Source organism: Tubulanus polymorphus, chromosome 9 (assembly GCF_964204645.1).
Source record: "Tubulanus polymorphus chromosome 9, tnTubPoly1.2, whole genome shotgun sequence".
NCBI lineage: Eukaryota > Metazoa > Nemertea > Palaeonemertea > Tubulaniformes > Tubulanidae > Tubulanus > Tubulanus polymorphus.
Window position 1 is genome coordinate 6,116,132 of NC_134033.1, and position 22,305 is coordinate 6,138,436.

At 38.2% G+C, this 22,305-nt stretch overlaps 2 protein-coding genes across 3 annotated transcripts; both read right to left on the reverse strand.

The window, feature by feature from the left end:
• Positions 1 to 121: 121 nt before the first annotated feature.
• LOC141910786 (programmed cell death protein 10-like) lies at positions 122 to 21,968 on the reverse strand. 2 transcript variants are annotated; one of them, XM_074801585.1, is made up of 8 exons: positions 21,868 to 21,968; positions 19,016 to 19,232; positions 18,387 to 18,440; positions 17,317 to 17,443; positions 16,690 to 16,816; positions 4,373 to 4,454; positions 2,821 to 2,903; positions 122 to 1,176 (listed from the first exon to the last, which is right to left on the reverse strand). In XM_074801585.1, exons 2-8 carry the CDS (start codon positions 19,088 to 19,090, stop codon positions 1,095 to 1,097), a joined length of 630 nt encoding a protein of 209 aa, XP_074657686.1. In that variant the 5' UTR covers positions 19,091 to 19,232; positions 21,868 to 21,968; the 3' UTR covers positions 122 to 1,094. The 2 variants fall into 2 exon arrangements, with proteins under 2 accessions (XP_074657686.1, XP_074657685.1); XM_074801584.1 differs by having other exon boundaries at positions 19,016 to 19,235; positions 21,868 to 21,962.
• On the reverse strand, positions 10,890 to 11,852 carry LOC141911150 (FMRFamide receptor-like). Its single transcript, XM_074802124.1, has one exon. The coding sequence runs from the start codon at positions 11,850 to 11,852 to the stop codon at positions 10,890 to 10,892; it is 963 nt and encodes a 320-aa protein (XP_074658225.1).
• Positions 21,969 to 22,305: the final 337 nt, after the last annotated feature.

Consider the following 22,305-nt stretch of genomic DNA (forward strand, 5'->3'; position numbering starts at 1 on the left):
TTACTCGCTGTTGGGAATATTGTTCACAAAAGCAGCCAACTCTGTAGCGCTGTAAATATTTTGCAGAGTTGAGATTCGGGGATTTCTATACCATTGAATTTCAGTCATAGTGGGACTCAACAAATTCCAAGTGATGGCATTAATAACGGAGTTGGATTTCCTTGCAACAATTTTGTGACCACTTTCATGGTGGCAAAAGCTGAATAGCGAGTGAGCATAGCAAGTGAAACTGTGGCTGACAAAAGAATAGAAATGATAAGACACATTCTTCTGTCAAATGAGTTTATTGCAATATTCAACATTTTTTTCATTGTGCTTTTTATACAAGAGAGATAAATAGAGAGAGGTACTTAGTATATTTTCAGTTCCAAAATCTATAGCTATCATAAGAGACAGAATCTAAGTACTGTATCTCTCAAACTCAGTATTTTACATCAACTCAGGGCTAGAATTTACCGTAGCTGGGGGAGGATCGGTGATAAGAGACCACATCAGGGACATCGTCTAGACTCCACCAATTCTTAATGGATATAATACTCTACGCCATATTTTCTCATAACTCATAGATACAACATTTTGTTTTCAATAAATAACAAAAATTTCAGGAACAATAAATATTCACATCTAATAGCTTACAGATATATAAACCGGGTTATATGTAAGTTCCTTCAGCTTCTTAAGTTGTAATATTTAGGCTAACAAAAATTTATACCTTATTTCTCCTTTCTGCTGAGCTTAAAAGTTGACTAGGCCGGCCACCTATCTAATGTGTACATTACTTATTTTAGAATTATGATCAAGCTAACCCTAACAAACCCAGCAATTATAGATATGAACAGGTCACAAATTTTTTAGTTGAAACAAGGGATAATATTTTGTAAGCCTTATAGAGAACAACCCTCGCATAGTCTGAGGGAAGTTGCCAGCCATGATGCAAGCCATTAACTGGCATGCCAACTTTGAGGAGCTCATCTACCATTTCCGTTATTGAGGTATTGGCGAGAAGCTGATCAGCATGCCCAATTTTAACATTTCAAGTGAACATGGATTCATACGAAAAAGTCCAGTGTTTTGTTTTCTTTTTCAGATTTTTCTTATAAACACGATTTAACAGTGTCCATGATTAAATTCGTCTGGTTAATCAGATGATTTGCGCTTGTGAAAACGTCTTTCTTCCTGCGAAAAGAAAAACCGACGAATCAGTAGATTTAAACCTCTAATAATCTAAACAATGCAACAAAACATGTGTGTTCACTATACATGTAATACACTCAATGGAGTTGCCAACCTGTGAATATATACTTGAATTAGGGGTAACTAGTGTATGTCTGAGCTTAAATCCTAGAGCAATCGGTACTTCATCCCCATTACAACAAACTTGTTTTCAGAATTGCAGCCAAGATTCTATCATTTGAAAATTAACTACAAGCACCAGACATCAGAAATGTTTTATCCGCACACTTTCAGCTAGACATATGTAAAGAATACCCCTCGGCCAGTGACTGAGAGTGATGAAGAGCATGCAAAATTGTTATAGGGTACATATACCTGACACTTAGTTTCATCTCAAAAATAGGTTTCAATATGACTGTGGTGGCCATCTTGGATAACATATACACATCAAAAACACTAGGGTTTATCCTCCTCCAAGTTAACCAAGTCATAAAAAAATCAGTGAACTATAGATTGTAGAGCACAAACAAGGTCCATAATGCCAATTTCACATAGAAATTTGGTTGCTCTCGATGACCTATAGGCCTATATGCCAAACATAATAGGGCTCGTCCCCTCCCATCATAAAACCACAGATCAAGTATGAATAAAATCAGCTTAAATAAACTCTATACCTTAGAGCAGTAACAAACTCCAAATTTCCTATTTAAAACACAGACATAAGTGTAGCGGCCATCTTGGATGACCTAGACACATTAGAAACAATAAGGGTTCAATTCATCCTCCTTATGCCTTTAATACACATACCAAGTGAAAAGAAAATTAGTATACTATAAAACTGTGAAGCTGGAACAAGCTCCAAAATTTCACACACCAAAATGACTGTGGCGACCTACACATGTCAAAAACAACAGGGCTCATTCTCCTTCCATAATTCAAACAAATTCTTTGACCATTGCATCAAGTCAGTTACATGCTAGAATGTCGGTATTACGTAGGCTAAATAAGGCACTTAGCATGGTGTAGGACTTGAAAATTTAAATTTAAATTCCAAAAATCCGAAAATTTAAATTCCCAAAATAAGTTCATTTCAGACCCAAGGTACGATTTTTGGGAAAAAAGTGGGCGAAAAAAAATTTTAAGGCCGAAACTCAACATAGAACCCCAAAGTAAGTGTAATTCTCAAATATGAAGGTATTTGGACCAAAATTTGGCTCTGGGTCTGTAGAGGTTAAGCCTGTAGAGTGGGAACAACATCTGCACGACAATACCCTTTGCGTCCTAAGGCGGAGGGGTAAAAACTGATCATCCACACTTCACCGCTCAACAATGGTACGGTAATTTATGTCTGAAAGGGATGGTTCCAGGCTGTAGATTGATACCCTAAACAATTTTCTGAGACGTTTCCGACAATCGGGGGGCAATCAACCATTTTTAGAGACTGTTTCTGGCAATCAGAGGAAAGTAAACAATTTTAAAAACTGTTCCTGAAAATCAGAGGCAGTAAACCATTCTCAGAGACTGTTGAGACTGTTCCTGACAATCAGGGGATAGTAAACCACATTCAGAGACTGTTTCTGATGATCAGGTACTGAGTGGCAATTCTATATACTGGAGGACTGTTTATTGAAATTATTTTGCCCTTACTTGCTGTCTTTGAAATACGCTTTCAATGTGTTGCTGAATTTTTTCGAGTACTTGACAAATTCACGTTTTTGGTGGTCTAACCTCTGCAAAATTCAAAGAAAAACACAATGAACACAATGGGAAAATTTGTCGCAGAGGAGCCGTGTTAACCTTATACAAACTCTAACCTACAACCTACAAACAGTTAGTTACTGTAACCTACAACCTACAAACAGTTAGTTACTGTAACCTACAACCTACAAACAGTTAGTTACTGTACGGGTCAAAACCGATATCGTTTGAAATTACAAGCTTTCACTACTAATGCAGAGCAGCTTCATCAGGAAAATGAGTGAAGTGAATGGGGAATCAACTATTTATACGACAAAGTATTAGTATATACATGTATATATCAAGCATCACTCACTTACGTACTTATGTCTATCCTGGTATCGTAAAATGATGGCTGTTCTTTCAAATATAGGAATCCATATTTCCCTAATATTTTCCAGACCCGCGACCAAAATTCCCACATTAAATCATAAACACCCTCGTAGTCAGGCCTGCTTCTTATCAAGACGTTCCTTGAGCCACTCATCACCAGCAAGAACAACATCGGAGACACCAAAAATTCAAATTTCCTGATATTACCTACACATTTGTAATCTATTTATTGCCCTGTTTATCATAATCTCTAATCAGTGACACTGTGAATAAATACTGTCGTATTATCTAAAACATCGCTCACTTACACCATGATGCTTCTTTATACTTAATGAGCAAAATCTCATGATAAGGCTCCGCCTTGCTCAGTAACAATGAGCACAGAGTTTGTTTACATTAACAAACAGCCAATCATGAACTCTGTCACTCCTGTGTGCCAGAGTGCAAATCTCAAAACAGTGAATAGGAAAGATCAGCTAAGATTATAATCTTTAATTCATAATGGTTATGGTGACAAAACTATGAATTACTAAATAGCTTATAGTGGTTAGGCCTACTTCAACAGAACCGGAACTACGAGATATCTCATAGTGGTAATGGTGGCTGAACCGGACCTACGAGATATATCATAGTGGTAATGGTGGTTGAACCGGACCTACGAGATAACTCTTAGTGGTAATGGTGACTGAACCGGACCTACGAGATAACTCATAGTGGTAATGGTGGCTGAACCGGACATACGAGATATCTCATCGTGGTAATGGTGGTTGAACCGGACCTACGAGATAACTCTTAGTGGTAATGGTGACTGAACCGGACCTACGAGATAACTCATAGTGGTAATGGTGGCTGAACCAGACCTACGAGATATATCATAATGGTAATGGTGGCTGAACCGGACCTACGAGATATCTCATAGTGGTAATGATGGCAGAACTGGAACTATGAGATAACTAATAGTGGTAATGCTGGCTGAACCAGACCTATGAGATAACTAATACTGGCTGAACCAGACCTACGAGATAACTAATAGTGGTAATGATGACAGAACAGAGATAATTCAAAGTCAGCAGCGAACATTTTTTTTTTTCGTAATGATTGAACAGAGCAGATGTTTTAGTTTTGATACCTGTTTATTTGACTGTCCATGTATGACGGCTGATACAGCGCTGACGGCATCCAATAACTGACGTATCGCGTTCGCTATTTCTCTACAAAGATAAAACCATCACTAATCATTAATACTAATAATCAGTCTCCAAAACGGATCGTTAATGCGAACGTCAATAAAATGACTTCAATTAATGATGATAAAACACAATTATTCCAGTCGTGTAAATATATCAGACTCATCTTAAAAAATTCGATGCTATCAGCTGATCAGTATCATCAGTGAATCAGCTGTGTGGCGAACACGGAAGTAAATTTCCGCAAATTGAAACCAGAATTTCGTCAGATATCTTGATGCAACATTGCCTTATGCACGGGATTTCTAAACTAGATGAATCATTGAACACATCGCACTCAATAAATCGTTATATCATACGCCTTGAATATCAGTATTCGTGCTAGAAATGATGAATATGAACCTTTTCAATTGTGCCGCCATTTTGTTTAGCACCTGCTGATCCACCTCATTTACATATTCAAAGAATGCTATGATGTCATGATGGAGTTCAAACCAGGTCAACACAATTATACATAACCGAGATTTTGGGGGGTTTCGTCTTTGGAAGCCCATAACAACCGAACAAAGCATCAGATCTTGACGAGATACAGTTCTTCGGACGCAAATAGCATTGAATTTTAGCATGCGTTATTTTGGACAATTAAAGATGCTGTATAAAAAAACGTGCTCAAATAAATCGATTTTTTTACACTTTTTGGTTAATTTTTCAAAAAATATGAAACTCACGGCTTTCAACTTTGCGCACCATAAAGAAAACAAATAATGAAATATATTTTTGCTTAATCCGTTCAATTCGCCCATTAGTAGTGAAATAACAGGCTACTGAAATTGTGTTTGAGTGTGCTCAAAATAGCTTTGAGCGTAGCGTATAGTGCATACGAATGGTTATCGCTAATGCGAGCCAAAAATTGGTCTGAAACTGTAGAATGCAGTGTGGGAACAAACTCCAAATTGGCTGTTTTAGACATCAAAATGACTGTGACAACAATCTTGTATGTCCTATAATTCAATTCAATTCAATATATTATTCATCATGAAATCTTGAACGATTGTTGATAAACAGAATAAAATTAACTAAAGAAAGAATGGTGTATATAAAATTTTTTGTACATAGGATAACAATGAGAAATAAATTGCCCATAGGCAAAGTGTGGTTTACCTTAAAAGCTAGAGGTTGTTTGGAGAAAGGGCATTGCTTGAAAAATCTTTTTAATTCGTGACTTCAAATTTCTAGAAGTTTATATTGTATTTCATCTTTCTTAAAGAATTATTTTGTAGTCAAATAAGACCAAAGATAAACATTTGTTTATGGTCTACGTCCAAAATTTCGTAGGGTACAGGTAGGCGCGGCAGGGAAAATTTTTTATATTTTCAAAAAAATATTTATCATAATATGAAAAAAATATTCAAATCAAATTCATATGATGTCACAATATATCAGAGGGTGGCTGAATATTGAGTCTTGGAAATGAAACCTCATCCAATGTATGGCCGCGGAAGCTAAGACACCGGGGCGTAGTATTAGATCGTTTCAAATCCTGGAATCTACCACTACAATATTCAGACCTCGACCTATACCTGTAGTTTGCTGCTTAGTATTTTCACAAGAAATTACAAGGTCACAAGAAATTACAATTTATTACAAATTCTATCAAACAGAAAACACAGCGCTCATCTGCTACGGTCATTATTCAGCCTGTTATCATGTCAAACGTGCACGCGCCAAGCAGCGTTACAGCATCACCATATAGTAGTCTGTATGAGCGTGTGTTTGTGTGTTTAGCAATCCCGCGCACGTGGAGTCCTCATGTAGTGAACGTTCGCTTCACTTCAATCTCAATCTAACCAATCACCGGGTATTGAAATGAAACAATACCTATGGCGATATGTGAAATAATCATATTCTCACCAGCAATGAGCATTTAAAATTCGCACATATACGGTACCTAGTCCAATGAAACGTTCGCCATTAATGGCTTTCCCATAATCATTTTAGTAGCGCTGGAATTCCCCGTATATCCCAAAAACAGCCAATCACATTCACTCATAGAGACGACACCCCCGAATCGAGGTCATTGCAATTTTATACGCGAGAGCTAAGAATTTTCCCGCCAAAAGAAGTTTTTCATCGAATTTAAACAAAGTTGACCATGTCATCGACAGAGGTTTGCCATGTCTTCAATCGCATTGATTATGCATTGTTTAACCCGAGAACCAATGAAAAAATGCTCACATAAAAAAACGTACCGCGATTTTACATAAATTGGCTCAACCTCATACCACTGACAAAGGTAAACCAAAAATTTAACACTAATGCAAGTTACCAAATTTCAAAATATTTACAAGTATGGAGAAAGTGGATATAGAATTAGATCGTGTGCAAGGCTTTAAATCCTTGGTCTACAAATTTGCCTATACAACTAGCTACTAGATGATTAGAAAGTATAATCCTGAATTGGTCTTCCTTGTCGAGACTCCGAATGTTGGGGAATATCTTACAAATAATGTTATAAAGTTCATCCCTCAGAATTTCCCATCTAGAGCACACCATAATAAAATGTAATTCAGTTTCAACTTCCCTACATACGGTGCAAGGTCTATCTGCCTTGGGTATTTTTCTATGCCTGCCAATCTCAATAAGTAGCGGGTGAGCGCTGACTCATAGTCTGGACAAGGCAGATATATAATCTTTTGGAATATTGAGTAAAAGATATTTTTCCAAACAAAATTCCTGGATTACTGGTTAACATTATCAGGCAGCAGAGACACACATTATCAGGCAGCAGAGACACACCTAGGTCACACCATGGGAATGCAACCTATTAGCATGCTGCAGGTGACTCCCAAAAATATCTGGTGTTTACAATATGAGAGAAACATTGATTCACTCCACTGTGAACATCCAGTACCTTTTACTAGATAGCCTACATATACAAAATGCCTCTTTAATTCTTGAATCCTTTGGTTTAGTATCTACAGGAAATGACCACGAGATTCAGATTTCCATTCCCGTTATGACTAAACCATTTAAAACGATTGCAGAATCAATGATATAAAGAATCATATTCACCTGTGTTTGACCAATAGTTTAGTTGTGGGCCATCCACAATAATTGTAAACAATATAAAGAAAATACTGTAGCTAGTGGGATGCTGATCTCAAGTGTCTACCGCCCGGTTTATTGGCATCCATACTCCTCAGCCTTTAAATATTATAAAGCCATCAAAAAATGTGCTAGCTCTTACATTGTGTATTTCAATGCAAGAAGGTCGCAAAATTGAGCTGTCTATTTGATAGACAGACTTATCAACTATTGTTGTTAAAGTTGACGTAATGATTACAGCTGAAGTAATGATTACGTCAACTGGATATATCCTGACTCCAAGGCTTGCAACAGACAACTAGTTGTTTATTTCAGTCGATCCAACGAAGCTATATCAACACCACTTTCAGTAACTTCTTTCATAGCAGTGACCGGGTACATCAATTCTGAGACGTTTCTCAGTCACTGCTTTGTTCCATGTTTCTACCCATTTTGTTCCCAATGTAGCTAGTTTGTGTGTAAAATAAAGTTATTCCAGTTTCGGAATTTCGAGCTGTTTGTTGAGTCCTTACTCTTTCGATCTGTTCTGGATTTCCGACGTTGACCATTTTTCGCAAATTGGACCTAAACTAATGTTGCTTAACTATTAGTGCAGCATATTACATCAACTAAGCCAGACTCCTTACTGACGGAAATCAAATATGCATACATTAAGCATAATGGTTAGGCTGCATCAACGGTGTCTCCTAAAGCTAACGTCTAACCAGCAAGGGTACTTCGCTTAACCCTACGGGCCCAACATACTTCCATCTTCTCCAAGGAAGCAAATGAAGTAGCCATCTTGGGTACCACCATCAGATTAATTTCCTAATGATGCATCTCAACAGACCAACATTCTAGGGATCTTCAGAGAGTGAAATTGTAGTTTGAAATTTTCAGCTTCAGCCCTTTTGGTGACTTATTTCAAAGCCAAAATATCTCTAACCCTTCCTTTTTTATTGAAGATGCTAGTTGGCAGGCATCGAATATCAAATCTGGTCTAGTTTGACGACCATGCCATAGATGACATACTTTTTCTCATTGTTTTCTTGACAATCTTTCTGCTTCTATCCACGGACACTACCAATTTTTAGGAATTCCAAATTTTTGTTATGAAAATCCTTATCAAGTGTCGTGACATCTTGTGATATGTTTAGATGCATACCAACATATCTGAATGCGTGTAGGCCTACATATTCCCTTCAAGTGATACATTTTTCTTGAATCTCACTGATGACCGTCTCTTCAAAGAATTTATCACCTCTCCATAGAAAATCATCAACATGACAAAATAGTATGCCAGTAAGTAAACCTTCCCTTCTAGCCAATAGAAAACAGGTGGGTCATATTAACCCCTGTTCATTCAGTCAGAAACCTAGGTGTTATTTTCGATGACAACATGTCTATCTCTAAACATATTAATAAGTTATGCTCTACCACTTACAGATTAGTAGAATTAGACAATTTTTAGACCAAGTCACCGCTGAACGCCTCATTCATGCTTTTGTAACCACTCGTCTCGATTACTGTAATTCTTTGCGATTTGGTCTACCAAAAAAAAAATTCTCTGCAGCTCGTGTCGTTAGCCGCAACTCAAAACTCTGTCATATAACATCAATTCTTCATGACCTTCACTGGCTCCCAATAAATCCCGTATCCAGTTTAAAATCCTAGTCTGAAACATTCAAATCCCTAAACAGTCTTGCACCACAATATCTACAGTCACTTGTGCACTATAAATCATCCGCTAGAGTTTTAGGATCCAACAATCAACCCCTGCTCTTATTCCCTGCGTTATTCTTGTCTCAGCCGGAATAGAGCTTTCGCATACTCTGCGCCAGTACTCTGGAATACTTTACCCAGTCCAAATAAATCTTGTCCATCAATCGATGATTTTAAATCTAATCTCAAAACCCATTTGTTCATCAAAGCTTTTAATTAACCTTGTTTTAGTTTTCTCTGCTTCTATGTTCTCTTTTTATGGATGATGTGAAGCCAATGAGCAGATTTTATATGGATTTTAGGCTGAATAAATCATTAGTATTATTTATCATATTGACATATCCTTGCTCCTCGACCAGACGAAGTTGACTTCACCTTCTTATACCAACACAGAGAACATCATTTTGAGGCCATAAATTTGACGTAACAAATTATCAATTCATTGAACAAATCAGCATTCAAATTTTTTGCAACGTCATTGAGACAAAAATAAGAAAAGAGTAAGAAATGACCGAGTGACAGATCAAAAAACTTGAAGTTGTAAACAATTATAACAATGTATAAACCCACAGCATTTCACTGACATCAGTAAGGAGACAAACTGACGGCTATTTTCATAACCTGCAGCAAATGCCATGGCTTAAATTCTTGATCATATTAGAATACTTTAACGAAGATTTTCATTGAAATGACGGTTTCAGTTTGGAAGCTGTGTGCAAGAAGTTCCCAAATCGTACGACCTTAAGTCAAATAATCAGTGTCACAAACCGTTGATCAAAATCTGATATCTAGGGGTTTAACTCGTAGCTCTACGTAGCTCTATTGTTGTCGAAGTATACTGTACTGTAATCCCCTTTTTTACGCTATGAATTTCCTGCAATAAAACTAGTTTGTATACCTTGTTCTCGTCACAATACGCCACCAGCCTACTTGACGGATGGATCTCGATTCATAGTTTAGCTATAAAAGGATTATGGGAGTTGCTTTTAGTCACTGGAAAGCTTTTTTGGAGTTAATTTCATGATTTTGCTTTAGTGTAGTTCTAATCAGTGGGTTATTAATGATCAACAGCGTCATATAGATTTTTGCGTCCTTAATTTTTACATTTCTTCGTAGGTTTATTCAAAATCTGGGAAAAGGAGGGATTGTAGTGTCATTGTATTAGTATTAGATAACTCCGTCTCCAGGTTGTATATGTACTTTATACCCTAAAAGTAACTTTATCCATATTGCATCCAGCGTTCATTAGCGATCATTGCGTTTTTGATCACGGTTCGAATTCAACGCGTTTTGCTAATTACATGCTTGAAATACACACAGTAACATTATAAATGCCAAGTATGGTGCAATATGGCGTTTTGATGCACCCATAAGCGTGCAGAGAAGCGTGGTTTACCAGGGCTTAGGCGAGCGATTTTGAAACACATATTTGTCCCGGATGAGTACCAAACGCGTTCGGAATCAAAGAATTACAGAATGCGATTCGAATGATACAAAACTAAACACTAACGAAAACGAAGTTAATTTTAGTCTAGGCTGTATACTATAATCTAGTGTATACTGGCAGCAGTTACGTGGTATCAAAGACGATTGTACGTATTGTCGGTAGCTTTGTTGTTCGTGTTTAATCAGTTGAATGGGAGAGCAAGCACGTCACAACACTGCTACCACCCAAAAACATAATAGTCTCTTAAACTCGGCGCGGAATTTCGAACTTCCCAGGCAATACAGATAAAAGTTTACCATCGGGTTGATGAATAAAAAAACATAAGATATAGAAGAACTCGCGCGGCGTAGTTCGGAAAGAACGGGGTCATTCTCATAATCGACGTAACCGCTTTCCCAAAAATTTGTGTGGAAAACGTAGGGTAAACTTGTTAGGAGGAATACAATACTAACAAGAATTAGGAGAATCGTGAGGGAAATTTCTCGCTGGTGCAATTTCGTGTCAGACGAAGTACTTTGGCGCTGTTTCTTGCTCTTCAGTATAATTCTGGCCATTAAGATGTTGAGAATCAGCAGGACCGGAAATGGTGTATATACGGAATAAATCACGTCGAACATGTTGAACACGTCCCTCCAGATGCCTTCCAGTTGAAGTCTGCAGAACGGTTCACCACCATAGATCGGTGTCTCCAATCCACCGTAGATCAACAGATGTGAATAGCATAGTGCAACAAATATAAACACAAACAACACAACCCATTTTGCTCGTTTCACTGTGCACCAGATCTTTGCCTTTAGTGGGAATTGTATGGCTATGAATCTATCGACCGTTACGACGACTAGCAGACTGTTCGACATTGCAAAACTGAAATAGTCTTCGACATAGTAGATTTTACAGAATGCGTTCGAAATCAAGTCGGGCCGGTTGTTTTCCAGGTAACTGAGCAATAACACGACAGCCAGTAAGTTGGTATCAAAAACCGACAAGAATCTGAGGTAGAAGGACGTTGTTAGACCACAATAACGCGGTGAGCTGAGCACTACGATAGCTAAGATGTTTGCCGGTATGCCCAGCCCTATTATGACTGGTGGGAAATACCGGTTGAATAATACGCTTACATATCGAATCGACTCTAAAATGGTCGTGTTATTCCAGTCTGAAAAAGACATACTAGCTCAATTTCCTTCAATTGTCAAGTATTCAAGAATGGTGAAGCTCGCAGATTTCAGAAACTCAGATGTGTAGGAAGCACCCTCTATCTATTCAAACATATCCTAATGCAACTCGACTATGGCACACCATTGATTAAGCAATTGCTTAAACAAAGCGATAATTTATTTCTTTTCAGACATTGTAGAATCAAGAACTGAAATTGTTCTAAATCAATACTGGAACCTAGCAGTAAAGAGGGGTTAAATTATACATAAAAGCATAATTATCTTAAAACAACTATGAGAAAATATGAAATTCCAAAATTATCTTGAGGTGTTTTTACTCAATGACGAGTGAGATTAGTTGTTATAGCCTAGGGCTAGGTGCATTTTAACAACACTAAATTTCCATGATAAATGTTGTATACATTTCAACTATATTCTATATTCCTTTAATGTTTAAATGTTCACTTGCAATAGCTCTTTGTTTCTTGAGTTTGTCTGTATCTAATGCGTTAATTGTTGTTTGTCTCACTGTCATGTCACTGCTCGTCACCTTTGTTTTTGTATCATTTTCCATGTCTCCACCTGTTTAGTATCTCCATGTATATAAATAGTTTGTGTATTCCAAGCTGCTAGTTAAGTCTCACTCTCTTTGTTCTGTTTCGGATTTCCGACGTCGACCATTCTTCACGAATAGGACCGAAAAATAGCTTTGCTAAAGCATACTTGAAAAATGTTACGAACACTAGCCAAAGTAACGTATATCCTTCCAATATCCTACGAAAGACCTAGCAATGGGTCGCGACTGGTGAGTAAAAATACAAAGTCCACAATCACAAAGCCGAAAAGTTTAAAATATTGTTGTTATTGTGATAGTGGAATTTACATTTTTCCTCAGTCGAATCTTTTGGCCATCACAAGAGAAATCCTACAATAATTCAGTCAAAGATGAAAAGTTCTTAACAGAAGAGGATATTTCTGGAGCAACGTTTCGACTAAATGCTATTAGCCATCATCAGGCATACTGGGAACAAAATTATATAACAAATCTTTTGGCCATCTAAGAAAGGTCATGTCATTACATTATTGAAGGCGTATACTGGTTGACTGAATCCAAATGTTCTCAATACAATCAGGCAGTGGAGACACAGGCTAGGTCACACTATGGGAATGCAAGCATGCTGCAGGTGACTCTCCCAAAAATATGTGGCATTCACACATTGGAAGTGTTATGTAAAGAGTATCATCCTTCGAGAGAGAGGCAGAGAAGAGATTTATTCAGTCCACTGTGAACGTCCAGTAAAATAGATACTTCTTTATTCTTACAGCTTGGTCAAGTAATTACAGGAAATGACCACAAGTTTCAGATTTCCATTCCGGTGGGGTTGGAAGTGCAGCGACTGCTGTGGCGAAAGCCGCGGCAATAATTTACTGAATGACTTTTTTTTTCAATTAAAATCTTTTGTTTTTTTTTCAATTGAAGTCAATTCGCCGCGGCAACAGTAAGAATCTGTCGAAAATCGGCATTTGGCCGCAGCAATAAAACATTGCATCCATCATGCCTGCATTCTCATTATAACTCAACCATCTAAGATAACGTCCAAACTTGATATTAAGAATCTTATGAATTTGTCAGATTTTCCTGTGTTTGACCAACAATTATGGCCATACACACTCATGGTAAATATTATAACAAGAGAACCTTGAACCTTCATGACGCAGTAGAAGAAGAATGATTCAGTATTCAAAGTTTTACAGAAAGATTTACATTGTAAGATGTAACAAGTTTTAAAATAGTTAAGATGGTGTAAGCTATGTGGCGATAATGTTCATTTTCTGTTAACATATAATGTTCATTTTCTGTTAACATATCCTTACATGAAAAGACAAGTCCATTTTAGCTGCCCAGCAGAGATTCGAAAAAATGCCAAAAAAATGCATCAAGAATTGGTGTAGGTATCGTGCTGAAAAGAAATCCAAGATGGATGGCAACCCCGGTGGCCATACTTGAACTCAATTTTCAATAAGGGGTAGACATTTCACCTAACAAAATTCTTACACCTTCAAGATTCGACCTGGCTGATGACCTCCATATACAAAAGGCATGGACAGCTTACCTACCCTGATCCTCACACCAAATTTTGTGGAAATCCATCAAGTATTGCGGTCTGCATCGTGCAAACAAGAAATTCAAAATGGCCACCCGAATGGCAGCCATATTTGATCACCAATGACATTTTTTTACAATAGGGGTGGACATCTCACCAGACCCAATCTTCAAGCTAATTTTCAAAAAGATTCATCGCAAATTACAGGCGAATTACTGTGTCAAATTCAATTCCAGAGGGCCTGGCCATTTTGAAAAACCAGCACAGATGCCTATTAAAATCATATGTAATTAAAAAATCAGTGCTTATTAGTTTGATGTCCCTGTTTTCATCGCGCACGTGGTTAAAATTATTGTTTACATCGAATGTCTTCAACAGCTGATACAACCGCACCCGCATCTGTCAATCATCTTTATTGATTCATACCCGGTATTCTAAAATGCTCACTATGAAAAAACTATGCGGAATCCGGAATTTTTCAGTAGAATGTCAGACACTAGGTACCTTTCTTTAAAGGTTTATTTGTTGTATTATATTAACAATCAGTTATATAGTACTTTATTCATAACTTTGAAGCGGCGCTCCGACAGCGAACGCTCAAGCAAGGTCAGTCACGTAGGCCAACGATAACACGACACGGTTTTGCCGGTTAAGAGCGTCTCTCCACATAAATTAGAGGGACTGTAATGGACCATTTGTTGACATTCACCTTTAATAAACTTCGTATGGATACAATCAAGATAATTCCACCCTATAATTCCACTATTCAATGATCGATGCGCAGCTTAGACATGGCGCCGCCATTCAATACGCTAGTCACGATGTATCTCTACACACATCAAAATCACACTTGAATTATAAGTGTTGACTTATGAGAAACGATCGAAATCTAGCAATTTTGTTGGGAAAATAGCAGCACTATAGTCGAAAAAAAAGTTGATAAACCACCTCCGACTGTCTAATCATTTAAAAGCTTTGCCTTCACATGGAACTATTTCCGCCTTATTACAGGTGCACTCTGCCGCCGTGATTCGCCCATTCAACGATATTAACTTTCCCACGGTCTTACTATCGGCATTTTCTAATAATTTGGGAAACATTTACTAAAAGCGAAATTTCACACTCTGCATTAATAAGATTAGAGTATTTATTCGTTTGACAAATCTTCCTCTGAACTCCCAACAACAAGTTATAAGTGGCGACACGAAAATGACGTCATCGACTCACTACCATCTTATAACCTTCATGACGTACTGTAGTACTGTAGCTACTGCATCTTAAGTGTTTGCCACCCAGTTCACTGGCACCAATACTCCTTGGCCTTTTTAAGAATTTACAAAGCCATCAAGAGTATCCAGATGACAGCTCTTTGTTACACCTAGAGCCAGGTGTCGGTCGACCTTGCGACGCGATCGTCGGATTGTGTCACAAGTGGGGCGTAAGTCGGTTGTGTTGTAAGTCGATTTCCAGCGACTGTGTGCGACTAGTTGCTCCCAGTCGCAAGAGAGCGTAGGTCGGTTGAGACGATTGCGTCGCGTCGCATAGACTAGAACATGTGCGACTCATTGCGACTGGTGTTGCTGCCAGTCGCAACCCGTCGCTGGCAGTCGCAAGGTAGAGTAGGTCATGAGTCGTTGCGACGATGGCGGTCGCAGTGAGTCGCGTCGCAGTGAGTCACAAGCCGTGGCAAGGCCAGCCTACGCCCGGCTTTAGCGTACACAAATTAAAAACGTGAATTCATACCTCCTCCTACTGTCCCCCTGATACTTGTTTTCAGAGCTTCGCCTAAGACATTTTAATTGAAAATGAACTAAAAACACCAGACATTAGATATTCATATATCAGGAATTGTGAACCGACTCATATTACAGTACTATACTATTATATTACAGCACCAAACGAACCAAAACTGTTCAAACTCAAAACGATTCAAATGTCAAAATAATCCTCTTTCATAGTTGTATATTAAGCTCCAAATAAATGTTCTCAGTCAGTCAATATACAGAAACCAGGTCTTGTTCCGTTGTTTCTTACCAACAACCTTTCGATCACAGTATCATTACAGTCGATCACCAACAATATCAGCTCACATTCAAAAACTGATTGTCCACACCTCACGCACACATTCAGAACCTCACTAGAGACATTTTACATTGAAAATTAACTACAAACACCGGACATTTTATCAGGACACTTTCAAAAGGCAATACTTATTTGTAATACAAGATGATTGGCACCCTCAATCCCTGTAAGACATAATCAAATCACATGCAATGTTATTCAAAATTGGTTGAATCTCCTCCTGCACTGAACAGGGAAATCGCGTATTTTATGAACAATAGACTCTTCCGGAAAACATGGCTAAAAGGAACTGATCCTTAATACATTAATACAGTGACATTATAAGTGGGGCGGATCTAGGAAAACAGGAGGGCCGCGGTCCAGAAGGAAACCATTTCTCGGAAAAAGCAGCCAAGTCATAGACAACTAGCAGGATCCCAATATCAAGATATTTTTGAAGGAATACATCAGACAAGATACATACTCCGAGGGCATGAGTGAGCATAAGTGTCAAATTTGCAGGTTTTAACAATTTCTGCCTTGACAAAAAGAGCAACCTTAGTGCGAGGGCAGGGGTCCAGACCCCCTCAACCACTCGTGATTTCCCCTCAATCCATCCCTAATAAGGACTAGAAGCGGCCAACATACTATGGACTGGTCTTATCTATATAAATCCAACTTACTTTATCGTTTCAAGGAATTCTTTTCGCACAAATATTTCTTCAGGAATTCGACTGAGAATCTTTTTCAGCGCCGTCGAGCGCGCGTTCAGATCTCGGAACGGCTCCTCCGGCCGACTGATGTGAAATTCTGGAAAATGAAAATGGATGTAGGCCTACAATCATGTGAATGAGTCAAAAGCTGTAAACAGGGACTCTGCAATCTGTGGAAACCGACCATTCCACTCATAGCAAGTGGTCCACCAGGTGACACTAATATGCAGTAGGACAAAAACTACTGCGGCAATATAGGATTCCACTTGTGGCTCGTGAGGATCCACAAGGTGTCATTAGCATTGTGCAGCAGGACATTAACTACTCTGGCAATAGAGGTTTTCACTTGTGGTGAGGATCCATCAGATGTCACCAGTGTACAATAGGACATAAACTACTGTGGCAATGAAGGATTCCACTATTGGCAAGTCAGGATTCACCTGCTACAGTGGAACTCATCAAAACGAATTTCAAGGGATCAGAAATTTAGTTTCGCTGATTGGGATGTAGGTTAATTCTAGGTTTGCAACTAATAACCATCAATTATTATGATGAGATTCCGTTAGGCCTATATATAAAGACCATGTTGTAACTTACCGTCAATTTCGCGGTTACCTTCAAGACGTAATAGAGTTTCACACATGTCGATGTTATTGTGAACTTCGGCTTTTTCCAGAATGGCTCTCACGAAATCATACATCGATCCCGGATGATGTTTCTCCAACTGAAAAAATAACGCAGAAAATTAAACTCGGCTTACACAACGTTGTGCCTTGAGATTTTACTCTAAACTGCAAAACATCAATAAAAGTATCTGATTACGGTCTGTGCTTAGAAGTTTTTTTGTTTTTGTTATCGATTACAACAGAATTAAATTTTTAGCTGTAAGCTACTTGGTATCTAACAGCTTTTGAGTATCTGCATCCAGATACGTACAAATCAATCTGCAGCCTGGAGGCACATTCACCATTTTGGGCGATCAGTTTTTGAAAATGAGTAGATGAAATTTCTTACATCTGGGTCCGCTTTCACAAAAAAGTTAAACTCTAACTTTCAGTTTTATTGCTGTTGGTAACTTTATGGTTCAATGAGGACGTCAATTGAAACTTAACCAATTTAAGCTTTAAACTTTTTCCTGAAACTGAGCCCTGGTGATTGTAGTTCATTTACAACTAAAAATGTCTCAAAAGAAGTCCCGACACGTGTGAAGTCATCCTCACCCGGACGGGATTCGAACCTGGATGGCATGGACATTCGCCATGGTATGAAACCCTGCCACACTAGACAGAGTGCGCAAATACATGCGCAGCTTAGATCACGTCATTTTCAGTCAATCAGATACCCCATTTTATTTTCACCCAGATTTTTCCCATTTATAGTTCCTCCATGAAATTTGCCCCAGCTATCAAACAAAGAGCAATTGTAATCGTGCTGCAAATGTTCATGAAGAAACCTGCACACGCAGTCTCGTGTGACGGGGTTTCGTGGTGGCTGATTCTAGCTATGTCATCAGGTTCAAATCCCTGCCCGGAAAGGATGGTGTGAAGTGTGGATGATCGAAGAATGGTGATAAAGTATCGAACGCCTTTCGGGGAGTGGAGTCTGGGTTCGAGTAGCAACCAAAGAGATCTGGGGGTGTTTCATGTTTGTTTTTAGCGATTTCTTACCTTGGTAAACGCAGAGCGTAAAGTCTGTGTGGCTGCCATATCTTTCTGTTCCAGCTGCAAAAACATTAACAAATATTTTACGGATACGCAACTCCAGGAAAACCTATCATGCACGTAGTTGGATTAAGAGTGCGCTTGCCATGTCACTAGCATTCTTTCAGAAAATAACACTGGATTTCTTCTCAGATGCAATTAAAACCGATCCTAAATTTCTCAAGATTCTACGACTGATGAATGAAAACACTAGATTGGAACTCTTAAAAGATCGACCAGAGATTGTCAACAGAAATGAATTGCCTAATGCTTTAGGCCTATGTCTATCGAAAATTAACTAAATTCTCAACTAGTCGTCCTATTGTTATGCATGATATCTGGCAGGATAGCTGATGGCCAGGTCCTCATTGTAAGAATCTTTATTAAATTCGCAGGTCGACAAAGCATTTACTAGAGTAGCATCGTACAGTAGACTCCGCTCGTCAAAATATTATTCGTGACACTAGAAATACATACATAGCATCCAGCTCGGATATCAATCACTCAAGTCGACCACATTTTAACAGTCCCAAAAGATCTGACTTTAGCAAAGTCATTAATAGGAATGACTATCCATTTATTGAATGAAGACCCACCTTGTCCAAGACTGGACTGATTACGATAGGCATTGTAAGGGCACCGTAGAGATTCGATTCTTCGCCCATTGTCATTCTTGATTTCACTGCGGTGCGCGGCGTCGCGTGAACTCTGCACAATCGAGGACCTCTTTCGATTCAGAGAGCAGTCAATCACAGTCCTGTAGGTTACCCGGTAGATGATATATAGGCTACCGTGCTAAATGATGCAAAAATGCTGCTGCAATGTAAAGAAGAACATGTTTTTAAATACCGACACTTACTGTACCTTTAAGGGCACTCTAACAGCTAACAGCAACTAACACGATTAACAGAGAAACAAATATCTTTCTGTTGATTATCTCTTGATGATGAGGTTGAGTTGAAAACGGTTGGAACGTTAGAAGAATGAATCTAAGCCTATTTAAACATTATCAATTGTGGGTTCACTTATCAACTTGGGAACTTTGAAATAACTGAGGTTAGGTTATATCAGTCTACCAGTCTAAGCCTCTTAGTTTCACAATACTGTTTCCGTGCTTATAAACCATAATTCTAAATGATGACTTGACTTTGAAATTTTGATTTTAGATTGAAAAACGAAGTTTGTTCAGTATTTTGTGAGGTCTCCATGTATGGAGCCAGCGGCCATTATCTTTTTAAACGTATCAGTACCAAGACGGATTTTTCTCGGATTTATTCACAGGCACTCGCCGATGGGCTTGGGATACAGTTGCTGGGGTTTTTGATAGTGTATTTGTGTTTTCATTCATTATTCTGCAATAAATACGAGAAAAAACGTCTCAACACCTGTAAAGTTTTTCCTATACGCTCACACTTCGTCAACTACCTTTTCTTTTATATTACTAAAGACATTTCACAAATTGATAGTGTCTCACAATTGGATGGAATAATAGATATAACTGTCATATCACTAGTAAGTGTCATATAAAATAAAAGTTTTGATTTAAGATTGAAAAACGAAGTTTGTTAGTGTTTTATGAGGTCGCCGTGTGTGGAGCCAGTGGCCATTATCTTTATAAACGTATCAGTACCATGACGTTTTTTCTCGGATTTATTGCAGAATAACCACACCGTCGTGAAGTGAGCACTGGATTCGGTATCACTGGATTCGGATTCGGTTTTTTGCACTGTTATTGAATAAAAAGACATTTTGATAAAAAGATAAAATTGTGAATATACAACTTATTTCATCTATTTATTGTACGGACACGGAACCGGACTCGGCGGCAACGTAGACTGGTTCCCGGTCTCTATGGAGACATTCCTAAAATTGGGCCAATTTTCCTAAAATTTCCATCGAAGATAGAGCTATACAAAGGCTACAGCCCGGTGTTTATAATTTTCGCCCAGTGCATGGGCTCCTTGGGGACTAATTGACCCACAAACACCCAAAATATCGAAATACCTCTGAAACTTTCAGAAAAAAAAGAATTATTCGAGAGCTACAGTCCAGTATACAGTTGTTGCCCGGTGCAAGGGATCCTTGGGGGTCTAATTGACGCCCAAAGACCCCAAAATATCAAAAATAATGTTTAGACATTAATAAGTAAAATACAAAACGGTCAAAGTCTCTGAAACTTTCAGAGAAGATAGAACTATTCGAGAGCTACAGCCCGGTATATAGTTGTTGCCCGGTGCAAGGGCTCTTTGGGGGTCTAATTGACGCCCAATGACCCCAATATATCAAAAATAATGTTTAGAAATTAATAAGTAAAATACAAAACGGTCAAAGTCTCTGAAACTTTCAGAGAAGATAGAACTATTCTAGTCAGTAACCTGTCTGTGGTTTAGTTTCACGATCGGATATTTTCACAAACCACAGTCAGGAATGGGAAGGTCATTTTTGTATGAAATCTTCGTCAGCCAATTTGACTGACGAGTAATTTGCCTGGCATTTCATTGTCTCTTAAGATATCCGTCAAATTTTTGTTGTAATCGACACACAACAGATTCGTAGTTTGTCTGATACCTATAACACCTCACCTGACGATCTTAATCCATGTGCAAATCGGCCGTAAAGTGAGAGTAAATTTCCGTAGAGTCAACAGCTGCCATTTTGAAAATTACTGGAGGTGCTGGCACCTGTGGACTGAGGCCAGGACAACAGCACAAACTAACGAAGCGAAACGACGAAATTGAAAAATATTAAGAAATCAACACTTATTCACATTTTTCTTTTACCAGAATTTATTATTTCATTATTTATAATGGAAAACACGAAGATTTGAAATATAGGTTGGAAAACCATCAAAAATAAAAATTGTCGTTTCGTCTTGAAAGTTTTATCTAAATCCTTGTAGGTCCCCTTGTCTTATCATGCCACATGTGCAATACAGTGAAATGGCGGCCAATGGCGAAATTTGTAAGGAAATTAATTAATTTCTCAAAATAATGTTGATTAATCACTCGAAACATACATAGAATTGGATTATTTCGAAAGGTACCTGTGTTAGTTTGTGAATTAAGCCATTAATTGTGGACTGAAGTGGATAGAAAGTATATTTTTGAAGTGTTACTTTTTTCAACCGTGTTTTGGTCCTTGTCAATGTCATCCCTAACGTTGGTAAGCCCATCCGATTATAAAAAGCTTACCACCAACGATTAGGTAACTAACTAGAACTATTCGAGAGCTACAGTCCGGTATATAGTTGTTGCCCGGTGCAACTGTATTCCAAGCCCATCGGCGAGTGCCTGTGGTGATATATTGCAGAATAACCACTCAACTCAAAACACAAATACACTATCAAAAACCCCAGCAACTGTATCCCAACCGAACCAAGCCCATCAATCAGCGAGTGCCTGTGATAATTTCGGAAATAAATTTTATGCGAACACGTTGATTACGTTACCCTTTTTAAAGTAGAGCTGTAAACGTATCGGCTGAAATCACACACGCGTCAAATCTGACTAATTCTGTGAATTTTGACAGAAACCGTTTCTTACTTCCGGGTTGCGGACTGGGGCACGGACACAGTTTGTCTTTGAACGCATCAATTTCTTTAATCTGCCGATGAATGAACTTCCTTTTCCTTTAATAACTAAGACAATATTTATGAGCACGTTCTTGGACCAAAGTGATTGCAAAAATACTTATCGGTAAGATTCAAGAATAGGGGACTAGTGGTTAGGATTAGGGTTAGGGTTAGGTTTAGTTCCCTAATCATCATTAATTACTCAGTATATACATCATTATATATCATCGTTATCAATTACTAATATTATTACTTAATTGATTACTATCACTACATATATATTGCTATAGTCCCCTATTCTTGAATCGCACCGTC